This window comes from Chiloscyllium plagiosum, chromosome 19 (genome assembly GCF_004010195.1).
Source record: "Chiloscyllium plagiosum isolate BGI_BamShark_2017 chromosome 19, ASM401019v2, whole genome shotgun sequence".
NCBI lineage: Eukaryota > Metazoa > Chordata > Chondrichthyes > Orectolobiformes > Hemiscylliidae > Chiloscyllium > Chiloscyllium plagiosum.
Genome location: NC_057728.1, coordinates 54,748,496 through 54,775,393, shown reverse-complemented (window position 1 = coordinate 54,775,393; position 26,898 = coordinate 54,748,496). Strand labels below are relative to the sequence as shown.

Here is a 26,898-nt window from a genome sequence, read left to right as displayed (position 1 = left end):
ATTTTCGTATCATCTGCAAATTTACTGACCCACCCTTCGACTCCCTCATCTAAGTCATTAATAAAAATTACAAACAGCAGAGGACCTAGAACTGATTGCTGCGGAACTCCACTTGTAACTGGGCTCCAGGCTGAATATTTACCATCTACCACCACTCTCTGACTTTGACCGGTTAGCCAGTTTTCTATCCAACTGGCCAAATTTCCCTCTATCCCATGCCTCCTGACTTTCCGCATAAGCCTACCATGGGGAACCTTATCAAATGCCTTACTAAAATCCATGTATACGACATCCACTGCTCTACCCTCATCCACATGCTTGGTCACCTCCTCAAAAGACAAAACTCTGGACTAAAACTCCCAGAGCAGTCCGGGGGGAGTAGTGCATTGGTAAGATGCTGTCCTTCAGATGAGATATAAACAGAGGCCCGGCTTGCTCCCTCAAAGTGGACTATTTCAAAGGAGAACTGGGCAGTTACAATTTAACGAGAGCTGGTGGTGCACAGATTTACTTACAATCCACAGTGCAGCTCACTCACTATGCCTTACCTAGCTGTGTTTCACATCGATCTCCAGTCCAGCCCTCGTTGCAGAAACATATCCCTTGGCCATTGATGCCATCTTCACAGACTCCATTTTCAGTGCAATCGCAGGCTGAGGGAACATTTCAGTAAATTGAGAGAAAATGTAATTGGCACACATACATTTCCTAAAGGGTTTGACAGGATAGGGCTCTGACTGATCTTTCGCTGAGAAAGTTGTGAAGCTTTGGAATTCGCCAGTTTATAGAGCAGTGAATGCTCGATCACTGAGTACATGGAGAATAAAAATCAGTACAGTTTTGGGATTAAAAGATTTGGGGTGAAAGTGGAGTTAGTTAGAAGATCAGGCATGTGATTTAATGCAGAGCAGTCTCAAAGGTTCTAATGCTTTTCTTATTTCTTATGGTCATATGTTTGTTGGATTGGAATCAAGTTTCAATTCTCCAGCTTAAAAATGTTTAATGATAGTTCCAGTGGTTGCAGTACAGTTGGAGGTAAATTAAACCTGACTGCCTTGCTTTAGAAAACTCATGATTGGTTCAAGGACCAGTTTTATTCCCTGTATAACTGTGTTGACAGGTCCCTCAACCGCATCCGACCAATCACCCGTGCTTCTGCCCTTGCCCCTTCCCATCAGTCACAACAGTGTGATCGGTGCCCCCTTGTTCTCACTTCTCATCCCACCGGCCTCTGCATTCAAAGGATCATTCTCCACCAACTTCAGCTGAACGCCACCACCAAACACATCTTCCCCTCTCTCCCCTGTCTGCATCTCACAGGGGTTGTTCCTTCTGGGACAGCCTAGTCCATTTCACAACCACCAACACCTCCTTCCCTTTCCACGTCACCTTGCCATATAACTGCAGAATGTGCAATACATGCTCCTTTACCTCCTCCCTGCTCACCATCCAAGGACCTAAACTGTCTTTCCAGGTGAAGCAGCATTTCACCTGTACCTCCTTCAATCTTGTGTTTTGCATTTGCTTCACCCAATGTGGCTAACTCTACATTGAAGAAACCAAATGAAGACTGGGTGATCATTTTGCTGAATACCTCCGGTCCGTGTACAAGCATGACCCCGACCTTCCAGTCATTTTAACACAGCGTCCTGCTCGCATGTCCATTGGTCTGTCTTGGGCATGTTCCGGTGAATCACAGCACAAACTGGAGGAATAATGTCTCATCTTCAAACGAGGCACTTTACAACCTCCTGGGCTCAATATTGAGTTCAATACCTTCAGATTGTGAACCCATTCCTTCCCTTTCTTTTAGCATCTCTTATTACATTCTCTGTCACCCTCTCTCTGCTCCTTCCCCCACCCTAGTGGGATTGTCTGTTCTTTCCAGTCCGGTAGTTAGACACACCATTGTTCTGTCAGTTTTACATTCCAATCAACATCCTTTCTCCCCCAGCAGTCCAGCTCACTCCCTCCCCCACCACTGAATAAATGCTGTCCCCTCCACAATTCACATCAGCTCTGATGAAGAGTCAACTAGACTCAAAACATTAGTTTGCTCTCTCTCAGGATGCTGCCTGACTCGCTGTGATCTCCAGCATTTGGTTGTTTTTAGTCATCTTCGTTTATGTTCAGTTGAGTTTAGAGTTTTGAGAATTAAACCCACTCAAATATTGAAAAGGATTTAATAACAGAGTAACTATTTCCTATGGTGCATCAGTCTGGAATAAGGATCTTATCATTTTAAGTTAAAGTTAGGCCATTTAAGAATGATTTTCCTGCTCCTTGGATACTGCCTGACCTGCTGTGCTTTTCCAGCACCACTCTAATCTTTACTCTGATCTCCAGCATTTGCAGTCTTCACTTTCGCCAAGCTAAAAATTATGTCAATCAAGAACAAAAAGCCCAAAAAGCTGTAGATGCTGCAAGGCAATTGAATTTGTCAAGTTACAGATTGGTGAATTTATGTTGTGCACGAGATATGGAGCAAATGTGGGGAAAATGGAAATGGAGATGGCTGAAGAACTTCAGGGCAGAGGAGATGACCTGGGGGTGCAGTGAGAGAAGGACTCACTGAAATCCTTGAAGAGGGAGGAAAAGAGCTTCTTCAAGGAAGGCATCCTTGCAAGAGGATTCGCAGTAGATTAAAATCAACTAGGAGAAAGTGAGGACTGCAGATGCTGGAGATGCTGGAGATCAGAGCTGAAAAATGTGTTGCTGGAAAAGCGTAGCAGGTCAGGCAGCATTCATAGATTGGCCAGGATCAGATTAAGTAGCAAAATAGGCCCAAGGGTTTGAATATGCTTCAGTTTCTAAGAAAACTGCTTTGTGAGTTGTGTGTGCACAGGACGTGTGGTGATGTATGAAAATGTCAGGGCATCTAAGTGCTTGTGTGCACAATGATATCAACTTGGATGCTTGTACAAATACAAAGCAAAATTTTGGGTCCCAAAGAGGGATGATGACAAAGCAGGAGGGTTTCTCTAAGAATAAGCACATTTACATATCCAGAGGCTTCTTAGGATGCAGCAATTGGCCACCAACAACAATAACAGTATTTAAAATGGCTTCGCATGTGGAAAAATCAGTCCACTGCAATAATTTCTGCTTTGGAATTTGCGAACTCATTTTTTACCCACTGGAAGTTAGGAGCAGCTGTTTGAGAAACCCAGATTTAATGATAGAGGTGGGTCATTTGGCCCAATGTTCGAAACTTATGTTCCACACAAACCTCCTCCATCTCTTTTCACTCAAATCCAACCATAACCTTCTGTTTACTCATCCCCTGTGTTTTTCTAGCTTCAACTTAAGTGCATTTGTGCAATTCAACTCAACTACTCTTCATGGCAGAGGGAGGTAAAGAAGTTTCTCCTGAAATCCCTATTGGATTTATTCGTGATTTGTGAACACACTGTAGTGGGTGCAGGTAGAATTTATGAGGGTTGCACAACAATAAGTGGACAGACTGACAAAACTGTGACAGTTCTTCAAAGAGGAGGACATTAAGAAGAGATTTGGTCAAAATGTTCAAAACAGTGAGAGGTCCGTACAGATAGATCAGGGTGAAACTGGTTATGTTGGTGGAAGGATGAAGAACCGACAAGCACCAATTTATAAAGTGGCAAAACAACCAATGGTGACATGAGGGGAAACCTATTTTCTGCAGCGAGTGGTTAGGATCTGGAATGCACTGCTTGGGAGTATCGTGGAGGTGGATTAAATCATGATTTACAAAAGGGGCGGGGGGGTCCAAATCTGAGGCAAACACATTTACAGGTCAATGACAAAAAGGAGGTGGAACAAGGTCAGCTGAGATATTCTTACAGATACCTGTTCACAATGAGATAAATGGCCTACGTCTGTGCTTTCACCATCCTGTGGTTTTATGGCCCCTTGGTTTTGGTCTTACCTGTCAGTAGAAGTGTCTTCTCTACACCTGCCCCAGCAAAACAACAGCAGAGTGTGAAAGTTAAGGGACAACTACTGCACATTATGAGGTAGGGACAAGAACTAGAATAAATATTGTGTGCATGAGGCAGATGTGATGAAACTGTAGCTTGTTAAACATCCTCGTACCTGCACACTCTGATCCCCATCGCCCAGGCAAACAGAGCTCACACGCTGTGCCACTGAAACCAGCTGAACAGGTGCAGTTACCGGTCCCTGTGTATTGATCGTCACATTCACCGTGGGAGTTGCACGGGGTTTCAGGACCTCCTGGGCAAGCTGAAACAAAACAGCAATCTTTTACAACATTTGCATCACCTATAATTGTTAAAATGATAAAGTACACGTTTTCTGAAATTATTCTCCAGAATGGACAAAACAAGCTATCGGATCTATTAGTCACCTGGTAATACGGAAACATACAGCATGAAACAGACCCTTCAGTCCAACTCGTCTGCACTGACCAGGTATCCTTAACTGATCTCTTCCCATTTACCAGCATTTACCCTTTAAACCCTTCCTATTCATATGCTCATCCAGATGGCTTTCAAATGTTGTAATTATACCAGCCTCCACCACTTCCTCGGGCAGATTGTTCCATACACTCACCACCTTCTGCATGCCCCTCAGCTCCTTTATTAAATATTTCTTCTCTCACCTTAAACCTATGCCCTCTAGTTTTGGACTCCCCTATCCTAGGGAAAAGACTATGGCTATTCACTCTCTCCATGCCCCTTATGATTTTATAAACGTTTATAGGGTGAGCCCTCAGTCTCTGATGCTTCAGGGAAGAGTTGAATATTTCTGAACGAAGAGCCATGCTGTTGAAGCTTTTCATCTTGCACGCATCAGGACAGAATCACAAGAATACCAACTACCAACGGGAACAACAGCTTACACAGCGTGAGAAGATTATGTTGAATGGCTTGTAAGTTAGACTCTGACTGGCAGAGCGTTGTTACAGAGAGTGCACCAGAGAACTGTTACATGCCAAGATTTTGTTTAAATGTAAATAAACAAATTGACTTTGAATGATCAAAGCCCAATGCCAAAGGGATTGGTCTACTGAATGGCCATCCATCAAAATTAAAAAGTGAAATACGCAGGCACATCCTTTCTATTTGCAAAAGACAAGGCTCTACACTTGAATATATATATTTCCAGATGCATTCTCTATACTCAAATGGGCCAAATAAAAATGTTTGTGTTTATATTTATTTCCTACCAGAATTGTGCTTTGCCACATTTTAGTAAGCCACAGACAATGGAATCCTGTATGACTGGCTAGCATTCTCTTGAGAGAAATGAGGATGGTCTGATCAAGCGATTTGAAATGTTTAAAGGATTCGATAAGGTAGATATGGAGATGGAGTTGGAATTCAGGAGTGAGGGACTTGTTCTCAAAATTAGGATTAAGCACTTTGAAAGGGAGATCAGGGATAACCATGAAATTTATGGTGGAAACCTGGAACTTTTTTATCCAAAGGATAGCGTGTTTGTGAAAGATACTATATAAATACAGGTTGGTTTTTTTTTACACACGTACTTGCTTTGTTTCTTCACTAACCATATATCTTCTAGTTTGTGGTGTGAATCCTGTGATTTTGGCAGTGAAATTGTCAGTTCTTGAGAAGATAGTGCCCTAATCACCTAATCCAACATTGGTCCTATTGCCCCACCTGCTTTACCATTGTCTCTCCTGCTTCAGCTGGTGTATATTGGGCAGCATGCAAGGAGGAGACTCTTGCTCACCTTAAAAATAATGCTTTGGGATTTTTTTATATCTATCGGAGGTGTCACTGAGGGCCTCAGTTTGATGTACCAGAGGTAGAGATGTGGCGGTAACATCACTGCCCCAGTAATTATGGGGCACAAACTATTGGGGGAAAACAAACAGCAATTGCTGGAAAAACTCAGCAGGTCTGGCAGCATCCGTGGAAAGAAAGCAGAGTTGATGTTTCCGGTTGAGAGAGCCTTCCTGAGAACTGAGGACACAGGCTGGGGATGCAGATTCAAAGCAGCTGGGGAGAGTTTAAATGCACTGAATAAAATCTGGATTGAAGGCTAGTCTTACTAACAGTGATCAGGAAGCCATTATCTATTGCTGTTGAAAACTCTCGTTCATGGAAGTCCTTCAGGGAGACAAATCTGCTGTAATTACCCTCTATAGCCGACAGGTAATTCCAAACACACAACAATGTAATTGACTCTGAACTGCTCTCTGAAATGGCAAAGCAAGACAATAAGGGCAGTTAATAATGGATAGCAAATGATGCCAGCAACACCTCACGGAAAAGGTGTTTTTCATGTGTTTTGGACCCGCACAGTCCAAAGATGTGCAGGTCAGGGTGGATTAGCCATGGGAAATTGCCCACAGTGTTCAGGGATGTGCAGGTTAGGTGGATTAGCCATGAGAAATGTTTGAATTGGGGTGGGCTGCTCTTCGGAGGGTTGGTATGGACTCAGTGGGCCAAATGGCCTTCTTCCACACTACAGGGATTCTATGATCCTATTTTAGAATGTTGCCTGGCCTGGAAAGTTTCAGTTATGAAGAGAGTTTGGATAGATTGGGTTTGCTTTCCGTGCAGCAGAGGAGACTGAGGGGAGTATACAACTGAGATGTATAAACTTATGAGGGGCATGGTCAGGAAGGAACACTTTCCCTTAGTGGAGGGAATCAAAGATCAGTGGCAGAGATTTAAGGTCAGGGTCAGAAGGCTTGGAGGAGATGTGATGAAACACAATTTTAGCCAGAGGTTAATGGCAATCCGGGACTCACTGCCTGTAAGGGTGGTACAGGCAGTAACCTCATCACTTTTAAGTAGTATTTAGATGTGCTCAAGACATACCAGGCTGTAGGCCAAGTGCTGGAAGATAGAATTAGAATAGTTAGATGACCGTTTTTGACTGTTGCAGACTTGATGGGCTGACGGGTCTTTTTCTGTGTTGTATGGAAATGACTAAAACAATACATTATGTCATCCTGTACAAAACTTCATACAAAATTAGATCTTGCAAGACATTTGTTTGTGTTGACACCTTGCTGAGATTCGAATATGCAGTGACAACTAGCGAAGGGATAAAGAGCTTTGAATGCTAATACAAAATGGAAGAGTCATTTGCTGATTTCATGTCATAAAAAAAATGGGCCTAACTGCTGAAGTTATTTTTGTAAGAAGGCCATGTGTATTGTTAAATATGTGTAGACCCGTAGAAGACTTACATGGGTACATTGTGGCATCTATGACTGAGAAGGTCAGGAGCAGGATTGCTAAGGGAACACCATTCCTGTTGTGTTCCCCTTCCAGTGACATACCATCCCACCTTGGACCTTTATTGCTGTTCATTCATTGTCATTGGGTCAACATTCAAGTTGATAACAGCCATTGCAGGAACATCTTCGCCATAAGAAACAGCAATGGATTCAAAAAGTAAAGATTAACATCACCTATTCAAAAAGCACACAATCTGTAGGTAGGCAGTCAGTCCATGTGACCTTTTATCAATTCCTATTTTGGAAATAGAACCAGTCCCACTCAACATTGGGATACAGACTGACTCCAACCTCACATCTTTAATGCATTGTCTGAACGGAGATGTCATTTTTTAAATATATAACCTTAAGTTATCTCAGGAATGTGACTTGAAAGAAATTCTGGGATTTAATGAATTGAAACCTGCATCCCCATTCTAAGTGATTAAAGACTAAGCAGCAATCTAGGTTTGTTCAATACATCACTTCAGTTGTATGACACTTTGATCTTTTACTATAAATTCTGTGTCCTATGATTCTGCCCCACTAGCTACCTGATGAAGGAGCAACGCTCTGAAAGCTTGTACTTCCAAATAAACCTGTTGGACTATAACCTGGTGCTGTGTGATTTTTAACTTTGTCTACTCCAGTCCAACATTGGCACCTCCACATCATCACCTGCTCAGGCTAACAATGAGTTGCATTTATACAGACCTCAGAACATTGTTAAAATTTTCCAAAAGGTGTTTTATAGGACAAGGCCCTGACACTGAGCCACATATTGTGAAAAAGAACTGAGAGGTCGGTTTTTAAAGGGCATCTTAAAGAAGGAAGGGAAGACAGAATGACAGAGATACTTGGCTGAAATTGCAGAGTGTAGAGACTCAGTGGCTATCAACGGTGGAGTGATGAAAGTCAGGGGGAGTACATGTGTCCACTGTTGTCTTACTGCCATTATACAGGGCTTTGGTGAGGCCACACCTGCAGTGATGATCTCCCTACCTATGAAAGTATATATTTGCCATAGAGGAATGAGTTGGATGTTCACATGGCTGGCATTGGGGTTAGTAGTACCATGAAGTGCGATTAGTTCGACTGGGCCTGTATTCATTAGCGTTTAAAAGCATGAGAGGAGATCTGATTGAAATACAAAAAAAATTCAAACGGGAGAGACAGACTAGATGCAGGAAGGATGGTTTTCCCTGGTTGGACAGTCCAGAACCTGTGGGGGGTAAGGTTGGGGGAGGGGGGTTGGTAAATAAAGACTCAGGATATGGAGAAGGCCAATCAGGACTGAGATGAGGAAACATTTCTTCACTCAGAGGGTGATCATTCACTACCACAGGGGTATGAAGATTGCAGGAATATGGTGTTGATATGAAGGAACAGCCATGATCATATTGATTGGCAGAGCAGGCTTGAAGGGTGAATGGTCTCCCCCTGCTCCTCGTTTCTATGTTTTAAGAAACCCGAACTGGAAGAACACTGTCTAAAAGCATTGATCTGGAGAAGGCTACAGAGATTGGAGGTAAGCAAAGCCACAGGAGGATATGGAAACAAGGGATGGGCAATAAATATACCCTCCTTGCCCATGTCACCTGTAACCCAGGAATCAATGGAAGAAATCAAAAGCAGCAATTTTAATTTGTCACCCACCTTTACAGTTTTTTCCAAAATAATTACTGCAGCATTTAGGTTTCCAGATCACAAAGGTACATTCATATTGACAACCATCGATATCTGCGTGGAAAAGGTTCTGGTAGGTACACTTCTTCTCTTCCTGAGCATTGCAAGATAAAGAGTTAATCCACCATTGTATTTCTCAAGTGCTAAAGGTGACTAACTAAATTTTAAAAATAAGTGATCAACAACACTATTTTGCCAAGGAGAGACCTGCTGGTGGATTGGATAAATATTCTGGATTTCTGAAAGCTGCAAGGGTCATTAAGCAATTTGAATAAGATTTTCAGAGGGCCAGCACTGGAACAATGGGTCAGATGACCTCCTTTCTGAGCAGTAAAATCCATGTCGGAAAACAGGGAAGATGTGTGTGGGGGGGGAGGGGAACATGCTACTCTGCGCCAATTGTTGGGAAAGGAGTCATTTGCACAAGTGGAATGAGTGGTCTTCTGCATCTCTATGCTGTGAGTTGTTGGTCTTTAGGTAGCTACGTGACTAAACTTCCTCCTAAATGTTACAAGTCGACTCCAGCATAGGCCGCTGCAAACCATTCTTATTTGGAAGTACATTTTGGGGCTTTTATATCTTGCCCATCTCACATTTAACCAAGGCTCTCTAGTTTCGGACTCCTCTACCCTGGGGAAAAGACCTTGGCTATTCACCCTATCTGGCCCGCGTAATTTTTATAAACCTCTATAAGGTCATCCCTCAGGCTCTGATGCTCCACGGAAAGTAGTTTCAGCCTATTTAGCCTCTCCCTGTAACTCAAGCATCCCATCCTGGCAACATCCTTGCAAATCTTTTCTGAATCCTTTCAAGTTTCACAACATCTTTCCTATAACTTGAAGACCAGAATTGAACGCATTATTCCATAAGTGGCCTAACTAATGTCCTGTACAGCTGCAACTTGACATCCAAACTCCTATATTCAATGCACTGACCAATATAGGCAAGTGTATCAAATGTCATGTTCACCACCCTGTCTACCTGTGACTTCACTTTCAAGGAATTATGAACCTGCACTCCAAGGTCGCTGTTTGGCATTTGGACATATTGTTGACATATTGCAGGTCTTCCTGCATTTGGACACAAGTTGCTTCGGTATCTGAGGCGTTGTGAATGGTGCTGTACATCACCCAATCATCAGTGGAAGTCCCCACTCTGACCTTATGAAGGTGACTGGTGACACAGTTGAAGGTGGTTGGGCATAAGACACTCCACTACAGAACTCTGCAGCGATGCTGAAGTAATTAGTCTGGTGACTTCCATTATTTGATCGAATCGAAGATCCGGAGTTTATAGACTAGCAGAGACTGACATCTGAGGGCTGAGAATTGACTGAGAAATGAGCTGCTTTACCTTTGGCCGGCTTCCAGAAGGACAGGCTGGAGTGTTTATACAGCTGTCGCATTCTCCCTGTGTGAAAGACAAACAAATACCTTGCATTGTCCTTGTACAGCTGCTTCAAACAAGAACAAATGAGCTTATGTCGGGTGGCCTAGCACACCTATCGCGAGTCTTTGAAACATAGCCCCGGTTGCTATCGCTAGGGCCACTGAATCAAAATAAAACAAAGAATTACAGATGCTAAAGATTAGAAACAAAAACAGAAAGTGCTGGAGAAACTCAGCAGGTTTCTGGCACCATCTGTGGAGAGAGAAAACCGAGTTGACGTTCCAAGTCCAGTGACCCTCCTAGAAACGTCATCCCTGCTTTCTCTCCACAGGTACAGCTGACCTGCTGAGTTTCTCCAGCAATTTCTTTTTTTGTAACATTGATTTGGCGGAATATTGCTTTTGGTGTCTTGCATATTACTCACAAAAAGACTTCATTAAATGAAAGGTAAGGAGTGGAATCCGAATGCCTTTGAAGATGTTCTGAGGTGGAGATCAAATAAAAACTGTCTCCAACCCCCTTGGTGATGGTTGATTGCCCCTGTGTCTTGGCCACCCCCCCACCCCCAGACTCCCAAGGTGCCTTGCGGTGTTATTGGACATGGCCAACTATGAGGCTGTTGTGGGATCACTGTCCATTTAAGAACAATGGGTGAAGCAACATTTGGCTGGGGCGGTGGGGGAACTCAAAGTGATTCCCAACTGGCAGCTCCGACAGGACAGGTACCCAGATGGAGAAAATAAAACACCAACATAGATCAGTATGTGTCACTCACACAGTTGATTGTGGCAGATATGAGACTATGAGGGCAGCACTGTGGAAGAAGGACCTTCTGTGGTATGGCCCACAGCTCCACTATGACCTCTGCAGAAGAAATGGCTCCTGTAAGGGTGCTAAGAGTTAACAGTCTCAAGGGTTCTGAGGCCAACTTTCAGGGATCCATCTTCAGATGATTCGGGTGTAGGAACCTGCGGGTGTTGACCCAACAGCACATCCTTCCAGTCTGCTATAATGGACAAATACCATTCTCCTCCAAGCCACCCCTGATTTCTTTTTCCCCAAAAATGAATCATTTTAAAAATGGTGTCAACTTCATGCATATACAAACCAAAACGTCAACTAGTGACAGCTCATCGCAACGAGCTCCAATATTTTGAGGTGTCAGGAGACAGCCAATGCCGTAGACCACGCCAGCATCAAACTCCAGGTACCTCTGTGTAATCTTACAATTCCTTCTGTTTAAGTACAATTGACCCTGTGGGCAACAAGCACAGCACGTAATAAATAGATGTGGCAAAACGTGGGGAAACAATAGCTCATGGATTTCATCAAACTAGAAAGATATGCTTTTGGTTTTTGTGCATTGACCTTATAGGTGATTGGCTGATTAAATTATTGAAACCCTGAGCTTCCAATCAGGGTGTTTTATGAGTAGTGTCTTTGCTTTTGAGCCAGAAGTGCTGGGCACATGAAGGGCATGATAGGTGAGTTCATAAAATGGCTAAAGTATCAACCTTCAAACCCTTCGAGCACATCTAAGCAAGTAAGAGAGGAGTGGGAAAGACCCCTGGTCAGCCATATTTGATAGAAATTAAGCCCTCTCAAATTATGGCTTCAGGAGCGTAACTTGCTCTGGGAAAAATAAACAGTGTCTCTCAGTGTGGGAAGCCTTCTAGGTGGGTCTTTCATGTGCTTGTCATTTCCATTCTCTATCACACCATCACCCTGATCACATGAACTGCACCAATGGAGTTCAAGGGGCTGCGTCTTGTTGTTTGATTGAGTTCTTTACAGTCTTCGAGAGAAAGGGAGAGAAAAAGAGAGGGAAGGAGAGAGCAAGAGCGAGAGTCGCACTTGGGCCACAGCCTTGTACACCTTGGCTTCACAAGTGTTAATACTCCTTCTTAGAAATCCACTGTTCAATGTGGCAAAGTTTAGCCTTCAACTCCACCCAATCCCATGTCTCAGGATTAATTTAGATACTGAGAATCTATTGATCTTAGTCTCAACATACACAACCAGTAGAGAATTCCAAAGATTCATGAACCTTTGAATGAAAAGGTTTCTTATTGTTCACCCCTCTGCCTGACAATAACACTCTCCACTGAAAATGCGGCTTCACAAATTCACCTCAAAGTTTCACTTGGAAACGACTTGCATTTGCTGTCGAAATGGCTGGAATATATCCATGACCAACAGAAAGATTATTTTATACTCACTTTATTTCTTCGTTTAGCACATGATACTCGGACATCAGAGCCTTGTAGCGTCTTCAATGAGTCGACTTTAGGAAGAGCCGCTGCCAAAATCTGGAGAGATAATGGTATGCAATAAATCCTTTGAACAATAATCTCAAAGACAACGAGGAATAGACAACACATATTGCAACTTTGCCTCACCCTTATCACAAGATTTTGCAGTTATTTTGAGGCCAGCAAACTGCTGATGAAACCCATTATCCAACACAATGACAATCTGGATACCTTGGCCTCACTGGAGAGCCCAGAGGAGCTTTAGGAGCAGGGAAAGACCATTTAGCTCCTCAGGCCTGTTCCAATGTTCAACTACTCTTACAAACCTCTTGAATCCCAACACTGCTATCTCTCAGCCCGCTGAACAACAGTAAATGAGCGATGCAATTAAAGACAGAATACACCATTTCGGGAATAGTAAATAGAACAAACAGAAAGCTCAGTCACTGACTTTATCAAAATCCACAAAAGATTGGGGATTTAATGAACTCCTGATGACAAATCTTTAACAAACTTTAATAGAACATGCTGAACTGCTGCAGACATTTATATTCAGTAAATGAAAGGGAGTTAGATTTAGAAATTTATGATAATTATTCATATGCTGAAATGATCACAATTGTACAATCTTTTTATTATTTTGTACATTTTTGTAATAATTATTGTCTATGTCTATTATAATTCTTTTATTTGTATCATTATCAAAATAGGGTCTGCCTATCCATCCAGATTTTGGCTGATTAGTACCTCAGTTTATTTTACCACTTTTGCTCCTTTTCCCTGATGTCCTACATCATTAATGTTTATTACACTCAGTCTTCAGGCGAAATCTCATTTATTCTCCAGTATCCACAGCTTTATGGGCAAAGAGTTCCTCATTCCAATTTCCCTTTGTTTCAAAGTGTACCCTGATTTCACGTCTACGTGACCAACTGGGGGAAACCTTGGCAGATCTAGTAGCATCAGAAAAATGTTAAGATTTTATTAAGTTCCAAAGAAAGGTGAAAATGTGAGCTCAACTTCTCTTTTCACAAATGTTTTCTATATTGATTTCTAATTTTAAGACTGTGCCCCATCATTCTTGATCACTCTACCAGAGGGAATAGTTTTTCCTCTGTCTATTGACTGAATGTTTTTAATGTTTTAAATATCTTAATCAAATCATCTCTCAATTTTTCAAATGCAAAAGGAATCCATTCCAAATTTGTGCAACCTGCCCTCAGAATTGAACTCTGTAAACTCTAGTATCAAAGATGAAACTAATGTCACTCTGTAACAACTTCTGAACATTGTCTATGTTAAAGACACTGTATAAATTCAATATATTATAATCATAAAATTCCATTTTGTCTGCTATTTTAACAGTGTGAATCCATTTAGGATAAATTTAACATAATATTTTAATTTAATAGTGTGTAAGATCTTTAGAAACTTGGAGAAAACTTACAATGATTTACATTATTTACTTTTTTTTGTTAATGATTTCACAGAGCTGCACATCGCTGAGCATAAATAGCACATTCCGCGTGCATACGATACACTAGACTAGAACTTAATAGCACCTTAAGAGCACAAAGTAGATACATTAGTCCTTACTTAATATATCTATGATTACCATGTACAGCAGTATTTAATATCAATGCATAACAAATATTGTCACTTTGAAGTCTAATCCAAGAGACAGTTGTTGACCTTGCCTTCACCTCAATCAGTCTTTCTTGAACCCAGTGTGGCAACAAAACACACAATAAAAGAGTCAGGAGCTGATAAGGGAAGTTCACATGAATGTATTCCATGTTGGATTTCTAGCTCATATGTCAGTGCAATAAAACTGTTTTGGAGTGTAGTATAAAGGATTTACAAGCACTTGCATCAAACATAGTCTTCTTTAATTATTCAATGTAAACAATATCACATTTCCAAAACCGCAGTTAGATCCATAACAACATGCATTGCAAAATAAAGCAAACATTTTATGTATATTACATCACACAATGTCTGAACTCTGTCTGGAAATGAGGAGATTACCTTGGCATCTCTGATAATATGAAACTTAAGGTATTCAATCAGAATATTTCGGTTGTCCTTATTATATAAGTAGTTCTTTCGAGTTTTTGGTAAGTATTTCATGACAGTGTCTTTTGGTAAGAACAGGGTGACTGGTTTGTGCAATGGATCGTTTATCATACTCAGTAGATTTGTCTCCTGGAATGATAGAAATAAATACAATAAACTTCATTGATTAATTGCGGCAAGATTTTGCAATGTGTCATAAAAACTATTACACTAACATCACTAGTCAACTATACAGCCAATGAGGCTTGTGTGGAGCAGAAACACTAGTAAATACTGATTGGGGCAAATATAGTTGAGTAAATCTAGGGATTAGAGTTAAAACCCTATGCTTTGCTCACTCAGCACATTGTTAGGTTAATTGCATCACTTATAAGCTATCTATTACAGAACCCACATGCATTTCATCCCATTGTATTCCTGGACTGGGATTAATCAATGAATTGAAAATTCTTTGCAGAGCCATGTGCTCCAGGTACAGAATTGGATACATTAAACAGCAGGTTCACTATCAACCTTTGTATGCATTTACTACGATAGAATCATAGGAACGTACAGCACAGAAACATTTGGTTTATTGTGCTGATGCTGGCTCTTTGAAAGTGTATTAATGTTTAGTTGCAATAAACTAAAATAAATTCTGACTGTCTTGACCAATATAATTTATCTCCTCTAATATGTTACTTCCACATTTCTTGGGGAAATGCTAGATCAGTTGGCTGGATGACTGGTTTGCACTGGAAAATGATGCCAATTCCCACACTGGGCTGAGGACTCTCCTTCTCAACCTCTCCTCTCACCAGAGGCGTAGTGGCCCTCAGGTTAAATCACTACCAGATGCCTCTCTCTAATTAGAGAGCAGCCTATGGTCAGGTAAGACTATTGCGACTTTACCTTTCATTTCTGCATCTGTATGTAGGACATTCTCCCCCATTTACTGCTCTTGTGAATGAAAAACTACTACCTTCCCTGTGATGCTCAAGTACATAATAAAACCAAAGCATCCACACTTACTACTTATCTGACCTTGAATTTTCACGGTTAATTGTTCTTTCTAAAGAGTGACCCTTTAAATTGGGGGTAAAGGAAAGTGCTCAAACCAGGTTCTCAATAAAAAATGTAATGATGCATTCCTGATGAATCACATTTTCCCATTGACTTTCACCACTCTTAGTTTCTGCTTTTTCAATGTCTTGTTAATTACAATATTCAGATGGAAAGGTCAAAATTCTTATCACCTTTTCTTTGGAAGGCTACAATTTTTAAATGAACCTACAGCAGATCTAATTTTAATAAACATGGTGAATAAATTCCTTTCTTCTTGAATTGCAAGTTAACAAGCACCTACGTGTGTGTTTTTTTCCCCACTCTTTATTGCATTATTACTTTTTAACTTATTTCTTTATTTCTGTAACTAAGATTTTGTATCGAGGCACTTTGTACCTAAGATGTGTGGTGACATTGTACACTTTTCACTGTAGTCTTGTACCCCGCACTTGAGTACACATAAAATTTAAATCTAACTCTATTACTCTCAATGATCAGCTGTTCACTTTGCGATAATAGCTACAGTACTCAAGTGCAGCCTTTGTCTGTAAAGATCTAACCTATATCAACTGAGCCAATGCACCTTTGATGAACACTTCCACTCAGTTGATGTACCTCCTAAGAAACAGATAATCAGATTAGAATTCAACTTCAGATAACATTGCATGCAGTGGCACGCAATAACAATATTCAGAAATATGTATGTCCAATAGTCCCTCGAAAGGAGGTTGATGCAGTTTTATGGTAAAGATGTGCAAGCAAAAAGGCTGTTATGCTGCAGCTAAGACACAGTATTTGGAAGCAACTAAATGGCAGATTTGTATCAAACAGAGAGAATGTATGGAGGAGCAATGTTTTAAAAAAATTCAGAATGTGCTGTGATCATTGTGACAGGCATTGGGTTCAACAATCTTCAGAGAAACCCAGAGATGCTCAATACAAAGGACAAACTTAACGTGCACCCCTTTTTTAAAATATATTTATTTTTTCATAGGATGTGAGTGTGCCTGGCATGGCCAACATTTGTTTTCCATCTCTAATTGTCCAAAGGGCAGTTGCAGGTCAACCACATTGCTGTGGGTCTGGAGTCACATGTAGGCCATGTGAGGATTTCCTTCCCTCAAGGATGGGTTTTGCTACAACTGATGATAATTTTTCAAAACTACTGTGTAGTGATAGTAGTTTTCCTGCCAGTTCTTTTTCTTTGGACTAATTTTGATTCAGCTGCTATTGTGGAATTTATCCTTTGTGCCCAGAGCTTTATCCTGGGTTTAGAGATCAATGATCCAGTGACATTACCACAACCCACCATCACCTCAACCCCAGTTAATGCATACTGATACACACCATCCCATATGATATAGTGGTACACTGGCACTTTATGGCATAACTCCAGTGCACTTCAAAACAAGCCGATACAATCTGGAAATTACTGCTTCAAAAAGCGCTGGTAGCTTTTTCAATTGGAGATCCAGGAGGGAATTTGAGAAAGGTCATTGGAGAAAATATTTGCAGAGTGAAGGTAAAAATATAAGGCAAAATGGACGCCTCTATCATGGAGTTAGCATAGGTACGAAACGACCTCCATCCTTGCTGCATGGTTCCATAATGCCATGTCTCCCAAAACAGTAAGCAATGTTTGTTCGGTTATGGTAAACAAATGTTGCTTACCTGTAATAGATTGGTGAAGATGGAATATCCATTCTCTGCTGCTAGAGTTGTGAGATTCGGCTGAAGAGAGAAAAAAGTTCGATAAGGTTAAAAATGCAGGTCCTTTTTAGAGTAAATTAAAACAGTTCCAGAGTTGACTGAGAGAAGGTGATATTCATTGGATTTAGTATTTAGGAGCTAGGTTCTTATTAGAAAATATACATTAAAAAAACAGTCTTGTGATGTTCAGTCTTAAAGCAATGCAGAGGCCTCAGTTAAACACCAGGATTCTACAATCCTTCGCTTTGATCCCCCATCTGTCTTCATTCACACATTTAGTTGCCCCAAAGCAGAAGTGTAAAAGCAGACCATCTTCTTTAGTTGGATCCACCTTCAGCGTGTGATTCTGTGGCATAGGATTCAGACCCGGATAAAGAAATAAATTTTATTTTTGACCCCAAAGTCTGCTGTTGGTTTGTTAAACTAACCACAGAAAAAACTGACTTAGAAACACATTTCTCTTCTCAAAAAAAAACAGGACTGCAAAAGTAAGCGAAGAGAATTGGGAATTTCAGTTTATGTCTTCTCCTCTGAACGTAATAAAAGCAAAAAGAGCTAGATCCTTGCATGAACAGGTCCAGGCTGTGAGCCGTGGAGGGGATCATAATTCCCAACTGCCTCTCTCTCTTTCACGGCAATGTCCATGCCTTTGTCCCTGCAGTGTCTATCTGTAATCTCAACGCTTGAGAGATAGGTGAACCCCACGGGGACTGGGTTGCAGTACCTTCCTTACTAACACCCTTTACATTTAGTTCTTCCCTTGACACCCCATCTCCCTTTTCTGATTTTGTTATTATTACACTGCTTGTAGTGAACTTTGTTTGTTAATTGTTTAACTGGTTGCTTTACATTTGGCATTTTGAAAGAGTTTAGAATTACCCAAACACAAGATGTGCAAAAGCCTAAAGAGCAAGGACAGCAAATATGTGGAAAATCTGGAAGTATCCCACCCTGACATACACCATCCTGATAAAGATGTCCATTGCCTTTCCCTCATCACCACTGGGTCAAATAGCTGAAACTTGTGACCTATCTTCACTTTGGGTGTACTGACACCAACATGGACTACAGCAGTTCAAGGAGGTGGTTCAACACCACCTTCTCAATTAAATATTAAAGAAAGTTACAATTTGTCACCGTGCAATTACAGTTTGAAATGTATATACCTGACTGTGTCAACATCAGATGTCTTTCAGTTTAACAGATTTATCCTGTGTTCTATTTTAACAGAATTCTTCATTTAGGTTTGTTAAATGAATTAAAACTAAAAACTGCTATTTACAGCCACCAAGGACTATTAACAACCCACAGAAACTGTTTAGGTTAAGGTTTCAGTGTCAATTGATTCTGTGACAATTATACATTGTTCAATAATCCAGTGGTGCTGAAACCCAAAGTCTTATTTCAAAAACTTATCACATGAAGTAATTGCAAATCAGAGCCCATTTCGTATAAAGGCTGCCGTGCTTATTCAAATCCAACACAGCTTTCCAGAAATTGGCAAGATCAGAAAAAACAAATATCATGATTTTGATTCATTCTCTAATATAATCCTACCAATTATTTGCAATGTCATCACTTAGTCTTCCTGCTTGTGCTGACCACACTGCATTTTGATTTTATTCATTCATGCGATGTGAGAATTGATGGTTGGGCCAGCATTTACTGCTCATCCCTAATTGCCCAGAAGGCATCTAAGAATCAACCACATTGCTGTTGATCTCAAGTTACATGTAGGCCAGAGAAGGCAAGGATGGCAGATTTATTTCCCTGGAGGATATTAGTGAACCAGATGGGTTTTCACAACAATCGACAATGGTTTCATGGTCATCCTGAGACTCTTAATTCCAGATTTTTACTGAATTCAAATTCCAATATATGCCATGACAAGATGCAAACCTGGGTCCCTAGAACATTTCCTGCCTCTCTGAATTAATACTCCAACAATAATACCACGAGGCCATTATACCCTCGCGACATTATACCCTCATGGATTCTAATACCATGGGACCTGTCATTGGATATCAGCACTGTAATCTTGAGGCTGTTCTACCTCTGTAGCTTGCTCCTGCTCTGACAACATCTCTACCTTTACTTTAACTAAGTGTAACTCTCTCTTTACTTTCTTTAAGCCCTATAAACTCTTCATCTACATTCTAATATACAGAATACTGAATACAGCTCTTAAAGACAGTTTCCATTCTTCTCTTTTCTGTGTTTCGACATCACAGAGGCATTGTCCTGCACATCATCATCTTCATTAATATATTTGTTCGCATTCTACTGTACAGGATTATATTAATTTAACAAGCAGTTTCCAGAATTAACATGACTTTTAATTTTCTGAACATTGACATCCTTACATATTTGTAGCCTCCATCTTCCTTTGGAATGGTCTGCATGTTTTGAGGTGAGAGGAGCTTGTCGATGAAATGAACCACACCATTGGCATTGATAATATCACTGTTTATTATCCTGGCATTGTTGTTTAGATACAAGGTGTTCTGTGAATGAAAAGGCATGGAAAAGTCTCTATTAGAATGCCGTCAAAAATAACATGGAATACATGTCAAAATAAATTCCAATCAAATCTATCATTAACAACTGGTGGTGACAAATTTTCACTTTCAGGATCTCAATGATTATCTGGTGGGATAGATTCAATGCCATTTATAGAATCTGCCAGTTTTTATTACTCTCAAGCAGGGAGCAACCCACTCTGCCCAGTGACACTCTATGTCGTGAAGGCAGAAATCTACCTGGTAGCAGCAACCCAACTTGCATCTATGTAGCACCCTCAACTCAAGAGGCTTCACAGGAGTGTAATCAGATACTGAGCCAGAAAGGACAAGTTTAGTCGAAGGGGTAGGCTTTATGTAGAATCTTAAAAGAAGAGAGACAGAGAGAAAGAGAAAGAAAGGGAGACAAAAAGAGAAAGAGAAAAAGAGAGAGGGAAAGAGAGAGAGAGAAAGAGAAAGGGGGAGAAAGAGAGAGAGAAAGAGAGAGAGAGAGAGAGAGAAAGAGAGAACTTGGGGCCTGGAAAGCTGAAGGCATTCCCTCTTCTGACAGGATATGGAAGCAGGGAATTCCACATGGCATCAGGGGTTGGGGGAATCTAGTGGGTTGTGTGACTGCTGGAGGTCTCAAAGGTTGGAAAAAGGGAAGGTATGGATTCAACAACAAAGATTGTGAATTTGAAACTCAGATTATTGTAGGAACATTCACAGAAACTTGCTGTTACTAGGAGACCATAAGAGGTGGGAGTATAAGTCGGCCTTTCAGCCCATTGAGTCTGCTTCACCATGCAATGAAATCATAGCTGATTGGAGAAATACAGGGCAGTAATTTTGCATCGATTAAAGACAGTACTGGCCCCATAACAGAACGGTTCTGAGTAACTTGCACTGCACGAATTATATAATACAATATTGAACTCTTTATATAAAGAACATTGACATCCTTACATATGTGTAGCCCCCACCATTCTTTGGATTGATCTGCATATTTTGAGGTGAGAAGAGCTTGTCGATGAAATGAACCACACTGTTGGCATTGATAATATCCCTGTTTATTATCCTGGCAGCATGGTGGCTCAGAGGTTAGCACTGCTGCCTCACTGAACCAGGGATCTGCTTTTGATTCTAGCCTCGGGTGACTGTCTGTGTGAAGTTTGCACACTCTCTCTGTGTCTATATAGGTTTCCTCCTGGTGCTCCGGTTTCCTCCCACAATCTAAAGATGTACAGGTTAGGTGAATGGGCCATGCTAAATTGCCCATAGTAGTCAGGGATATGTAGATTAGGTGCATTAGTCAGGGGAAATGTAGAATAATAGGGTAGGGGAATGGGTTTGGGAGATTTACTCTTCAGAGGGCTTGTGTTGGGTCAAATGGCCTGTTTCCACACTGTAGGGAATCTATGATTCAATGTAAATGCACTGAGGGAATTCAGAGAAAGTTTATTCGACTAATACTTGCAATGGGCAAATTATGTCTTGATGAAACGTTGGACAGGTCAGGCATGTATCCACTGGGGGTTTAGAATAGTGAGAAATAACTTGACTGAACCATATTCAACAAGATCTTGAGTGCGCTGACAGGGTGAATATGGAAAGGATGTTTCCTCTTGCGACAGAATCTAGAACTGGGGGGGGGGCGACAGGGACACATGGTTTACAAACAAGGGTAATCCCTTTAAGAAGAGATAAAAAGAATTATTCTTCTGACAGAGGATTTTAAATTTTTAGAACTCTCTTTAGAACTCAATTTATGCACAGCAAGTTGCAATGAACAGATACTCAAATGAATGACCAAGTGATTGGTTTTAGTGATGTTGGTTGAAGGATGAATATGAGGCCCAGAGAACAGACAGAACTCTTCTTTGAATGTGGGATCTTCCCGAGAGAGTGGATAGGTCCTCAGGTTAACACTTCATTCAACAGGTAGTAGCTTTGACTCATAGGTAATAACTAATTGGATTGCCAGCATATCATGTGGACTTAAGTCTTGGGAAGGGGCTTGAACTCACAACCTTCTGCTACCAACTGAGCTAAAAGTATCCCTTTGTTGCTTCAGTTTTCTCTCCCTCCTCACCTTATTAATTTACAATCTAAGCATCAATCATAGCTGAGCTTAATTGTAGCTGAGCTACAAAATCTTCTCAAAACTCATTAAGCATAAATTAACTTGAATTACACTTTACATCATCCAATGCTTGTGCAATATTGCAGCTCAGCTTCTCACCTTTACGTAGGAAAACTTTATAGTTTCTCCATGAACAGTGATAAGACTTTTCCCAGAGATTAGCTGATTATACAATACTTGATTACATGCCACAATGTGATAACGGAGGACCTGCGCCATTTGTCCATTCGCTGTCCAGTCCTGTATCTAAATGTTAAAGAGAACATGGAGATGATTGAACATTCATGCAAAATTACTCAAACCACCTGCACACAGCTCAAAAGCCCACCTGCACCTACCTTAGCTTCATTCTTAAATGCTTCATTGCTTGGAACGAACACAGTGAAAGGGCCCGAACCACCCAGTTCAGTGACACCATTAAGCTGTACGGAAAGAAAGGAAGATCTTACTTTGAAACATCCAGTTCCAGTTAAAATTTTCATTTTATATGGAGGCTAAAAGGGTGGTTCCCATTGTGGGGGAGACTTGAACTACCCAACACAGTTTAAAAATAAGGGGATCTCACATTTAAGGTAGAGATGAGGAGAATTTATTTCCCCTTAGGACTCTGAGTCTGTGAAGCTCTCTTCCGCAGACAGGGAGGGGGAGGTCATTTTTATGGAAGAGATAAATAGAGTATTGACAAACAAGGGTTCAATGTTATCGAGGGTGTATAGGAGAGTGGAAGGCCAAGAGCTAATCTGATCTCATCTTATTGAAAGGTAGAGCAGGCTCGACGGGTTGAATAGCCTACTGTGGATCCTAATCGATAGATAGTACCAGATTAATGACCTACTCCAGGTCCTAATAGATGGATAATACCAGATTAATGACCCATTTCAGGTCCTGATGGATAGATAATACCAGATCATTTGCTTTGCTGATGGTGATTGAGGCATACATAAAACGGCATCACAGCCAATCTGCAAGTTCCTGTTTAGACCCACTTCCTTGTAAGGCTGCCCAGCTGGAGAGACTGCATATAGAAATGCTTAATCCACATTTCCATTCATTTGCACAATCCCTCACACACAGGAATGAATGGATCTTTCATGTACTGCGTTATACATCAATGAGGCAAAAACTCTAATGAATTGTGCCTCTCCAAAACCTACAATTGAAATGGAATAAACTAGCAAGGGAGACAGACAGAAAGACAAAGAGGACTGAGCTGTTCATGATTGCCAAGGGCTGGGGTGCCTCATGTATAACTACGTCAAATGGACTCCAGCAGTTCATGAAAGTCGCTCACCACTACCCACTCAGGGGCAGCTAGGGATAGATAATAAATGTTGGCCAAGCCAGCAACCCTCACATCCCATGAATGAGTAATGAAAAAATATATACCCCCAGTTTGCCACTGTCTGTTCGACACAAAAGCTCAGAATTGATCAGTGGTCCATGCCTGCTGTTCCAACGACATTTCAGAAGCTCAACAGTTTAATTGTAACCCTAACCCTATCATATTGAGGACAAAGCAGCTCACTTGGTCAGAACCTCAACCATCACTCCTTATCCAGAACTACAACCTAATGTGGCATCCATTCTATTTCAGAGAACATGACAGGGCAAATCCAATGTTTCCATCCTCAACTGGAGCAGCGATTCAGGCACATGGGGAGTGTGACCTGACATGCTGATGCTGCAATTATTGTAGCTTTATCTCCAACCCACGTTTCCTCCAAGTGAAGATACTGACTGAGATGAGGGGACTGGTGAATTACCCTTACTTCAACTACTTATGAGATTGTGTTTCTGGGTCATGATTGTAATTTTCCTTACGGTGCTGCCTTGCACTCGCTGAACTGTAAAACTGTTTGAATTAATTTTAACTTCCATTGATGGCGAGAATGTCACCAACTGATATACTAATCCCATTGAGAGGAGGAAATTAGATTTTTTTAGATTAGATTAGATTACTTTACAGTGTGGAAACAGGCCCTTCGGCCCAACAAGTCCACACCGACCCGCTGAAGCGCAACACACCCATACCCCTACATTTACCCCTTACCTAACACTACGGACAATTTAGCATGGCATATTCACCTAACCTGCACATCTTTGGACTGTGGGAGGAAACCGGAGCACCCAGAGGAAACCCATGCTGACACGGGGAGAATGTGCAAACTCCACACAGTCAGTCGCCTGAGGCGGGAATTGAACCCGGGTCTCTGGCGCTGTGAGGCAGCAGTGCTAACCACTGTGCCACCACTGAAATCTGCTATCCTTACTGAGACTGGCCGATATGTGTCTCCAGACCTGCAGGAATGTGGTCGATACTTAATTGCTTTTTTCTAAAAAAATCCCTATGGCTTGGAAGCAGACCATTTGGCACCACCTACTCTTGAAAGGGAACACCACCCATCCCCATAACCCTGCATTCCCCATTGCTACTCCACATCCCTGGACACTATGGAGTAATTTAGATTATATTAGAATACTTACAGCGTGGAAACAGGCCCTTTGGCCCAACAAGTCCACACCGACCCTCTGAAGAGCAACCCACTCAGACCCATTCCCCTACATTTACCCCTTCACCTAACACTATGGGCAATTTAGCATGGCCAATTCACCTAACCTGCACATTTTTGGACTGTGGGAGGAAACCCACACAGACACAGGGAGAACGTGCAAACTCCACACAGACAGTCACCCAAGGCTGGAATTGAACCTGGGTCCCTCGTGCTAGCAGGCATTCAGTACTAACCACTGAGCCACATTGCCATCCAAGCCACTATGCTCTCAAATGACCCAGAAAGCTCAAGGGCAAGTAGGGGTGGGCAACAAGTGCTGCCAGCAATGCATACATTACATGAAAGAATAAAAAATATTTATGCACTATTACACCAATTGCTAAGAAAATGTTACCTGAAGATGATAGAAAAACCGGGAATATGCTGTGCTTCTTGTCATCTCCTGGAAAGAAAGAGTGAAAAATTATTCCTTAGTGGTTGATCTGCAGAGAACACTGAATGGAAACATGACTCTTGTTGAAGCACTGATCCGTAGCAATAACATCAGAAAACACACCTTGTATATAGTCCCCTTACAGGTAAACCCATCACCAATGTAACTCGTCAAACAGCTACACACTCGCTCATTTGGCCCAGTGTGATTGCAAGTAGCAAAATCACTGCAGCCTCCATTGTCCTGTAATAAGGTAAAAGGAGAAGTTTTTTAAAAATCACACCTCATTCTAACTTTGAATCTGAGTTATTACTAACTAATTTGTATTCATGAAGTTTTGTACAACAACCGATTTTGTGCTTACCACTCGACAAGGGTTCACTGGTTCACAGGTCTTTCCATCACCTTGATATCCAGTCAAACAGTTGCATGCTGCCTAAAATCACAAATGAAAGTTTTAAAAAGTTAAGTCTAAAAGATAATCAAGGATGTTGCAATTCTGTCAAATTGATGTTATGAGCTGGCTAGGAATTGGTAACATTATTTTGAAGTGGAAAAGTGTGAGATCCAGGGGACTTACTAAGAGAATAAAGCAAACAACAATAAACTTTATTATACACATTACAGCAGTACAACACTGTACAATACATGTGCAATTTATATTTTAATACCCCCAATTAACATCTGATAAATTTGGGTAATAGACTATGATCAGATAGCTCATGTCAAATGTCAAGTGTGATCAAGGTAAATGCCATAGATTTTTCAGTAAGTCTCCTGAGACATTAATAAATGGTGGGTCATCAAATCTCATTAAACTTCACAAGGGATTACAATCCCTGATATTTGCTAACTTGATCTTGAAATTTCCTCTCAATAGCCATTCTGTTATGAAAGGTTCTTGTTTTGGAATGTCATTCTCTTTTCCTGGGTCTGTGCTCCCTGGACATCAGAAAATGTACCATTGACCAGGCACAACATCAACTTTTCAATGACAGACAGCTAGCTTCACCATGCTAGAGCTACTCTTGGTTTTCTGTGCTCTACGTTGACTCAGTTGCATCAAGCAAATGCTGCTTGAGGGTTTTTCAACACCCACTCTCAGCTGTGATAAACTGCTCTGGCTTCTTGTCTCCTCTTCTCCAAAGCTCTCAGGAATTTCTAAAGTCCTGACTTGAACACTTATTATTAACTATTAACTCATAGAATATTTGCTCAAGTTTTAACAGTATAGAGAATTGCCAGGGAGAAGGCAATTCTGGATCTGGTATTGTGCAACGAATCAGAATTGGTCAGGCACCTCGAAGTGAAGGAGCCATTGGGAAGTAGTGACCATAATACAATAAGCTTCAATCTGCAATTTGAGAGGGAGAGGGTACAATCGGATGTGACAATTTTTCAGTTGAATAAAGGGAACTATGGAGTTATGAGGGAGGAGCTGGCCAAAGTTCAATGGTGCAATACCTTAGCAGGGATGACAGTGGAGGAACAATGGCGGATATTTCTGTGTATAATGCAGAAGTTGCAGGATCAGTTCATTCCAAAATGGAAGAAAGATCCTAGGAAGAGTCATGGGTGGCCATGGCTGACAAGGGAAGTTAAGAAACATATAAAGTTAAAAGAGAAAAATTATAACAAAGCAAAGATAAGTGGGAAAACGGAGGACTGGGAAGCTTTTAAAGAACAACAGAGGATTACTAAGAAGGAAATATGCAGAGAAAAAATGAGGTATGAAGGTAAACTGGCCAATAATATTAAGGAGGATAGTAAAAGCTTTTTTAAGTATGTGCAAGGCAAAAAAATGGTTAGGACAAAAATTGGGCCCTTGAAGACAGAAACAGGGGAATATATTACGGGGAACAAAGAAATGGCAGAAAATTGAATTGGTACTTCAGATCTGTGTTCACTGGGGAAGACACAAGCAATCTCCCTGAGGTAACAATGGCTGAAGGACCT

The 26,898-nt window shown here is 41.1% G+C and overlaps 1 protein-coding gene across 1 annotated transcript in view; it reads right to left on the bottom strand.

The window, feature by feature from the left end:
• stab2 (stabilin 2) overlaps positions 1 to 26,898 on the bottom strand; it is a 181,790-nt gene that overhangs the window by 33,593 nt on the left and 121,299 nt on the right. Inside the window, exons 44-57 of the mRNA XM_043709921.1 lie at positions 25,307 to 25,378; positions 25,066 to 25,185; positions 24,904 to 24,951; positions 22,335 to 22,418; positions 22,096 to 22,242; positions 19,719 to 19,859; positions 17,317 to 17,376; positions 14,554 to 14,730; positions 12,493 to 12,582; positions 11,382 to 11,528; positions 10,238 to 10,294; positions 8,855 to 8,978; positions 4,075 to 4,224; positions 549 to 653 (exon numbers count right to left, since the gene is read on the bottom strand). Of these exons, the coding sequence (XP_043565856.1) occupies positions 549 to 653; positions 4,075 to 4,224; positions 8,855 to 8,978; positions 10,238 to 10,294; positions 11,382 to 11,528; positions 12,493 to 12,582; positions 14,554 to 14,730; positions 17,317 to 17,376; positions 19,719 to 19,859; positions 22,096 to 22,242; positions 22,335 to 22,418; positions 24,904 to 24,951; positions 25,066 to 25,185; positions 25,307 to 25,378 (1,522 nt within the window). The remainder of the gene's footprint in view (positions 1 to 548; positions 654 to 4,074; positions 4,225 to 8,854; positions 8,979 to 10,237; positions 10,295 to 11,381; positions 11,529 to 12,492; positions 12,583 to 14,553; positions 14,731 to 17,316; positions 17,377 to 19,718; positions 19,860 to 22,095; positions 22,243 to 22,334; positions 22,419 to 24,903; positions 24,952 to 25,065; positions 25,186 to 25,306; positions 25,379 to 26,898) is intronic.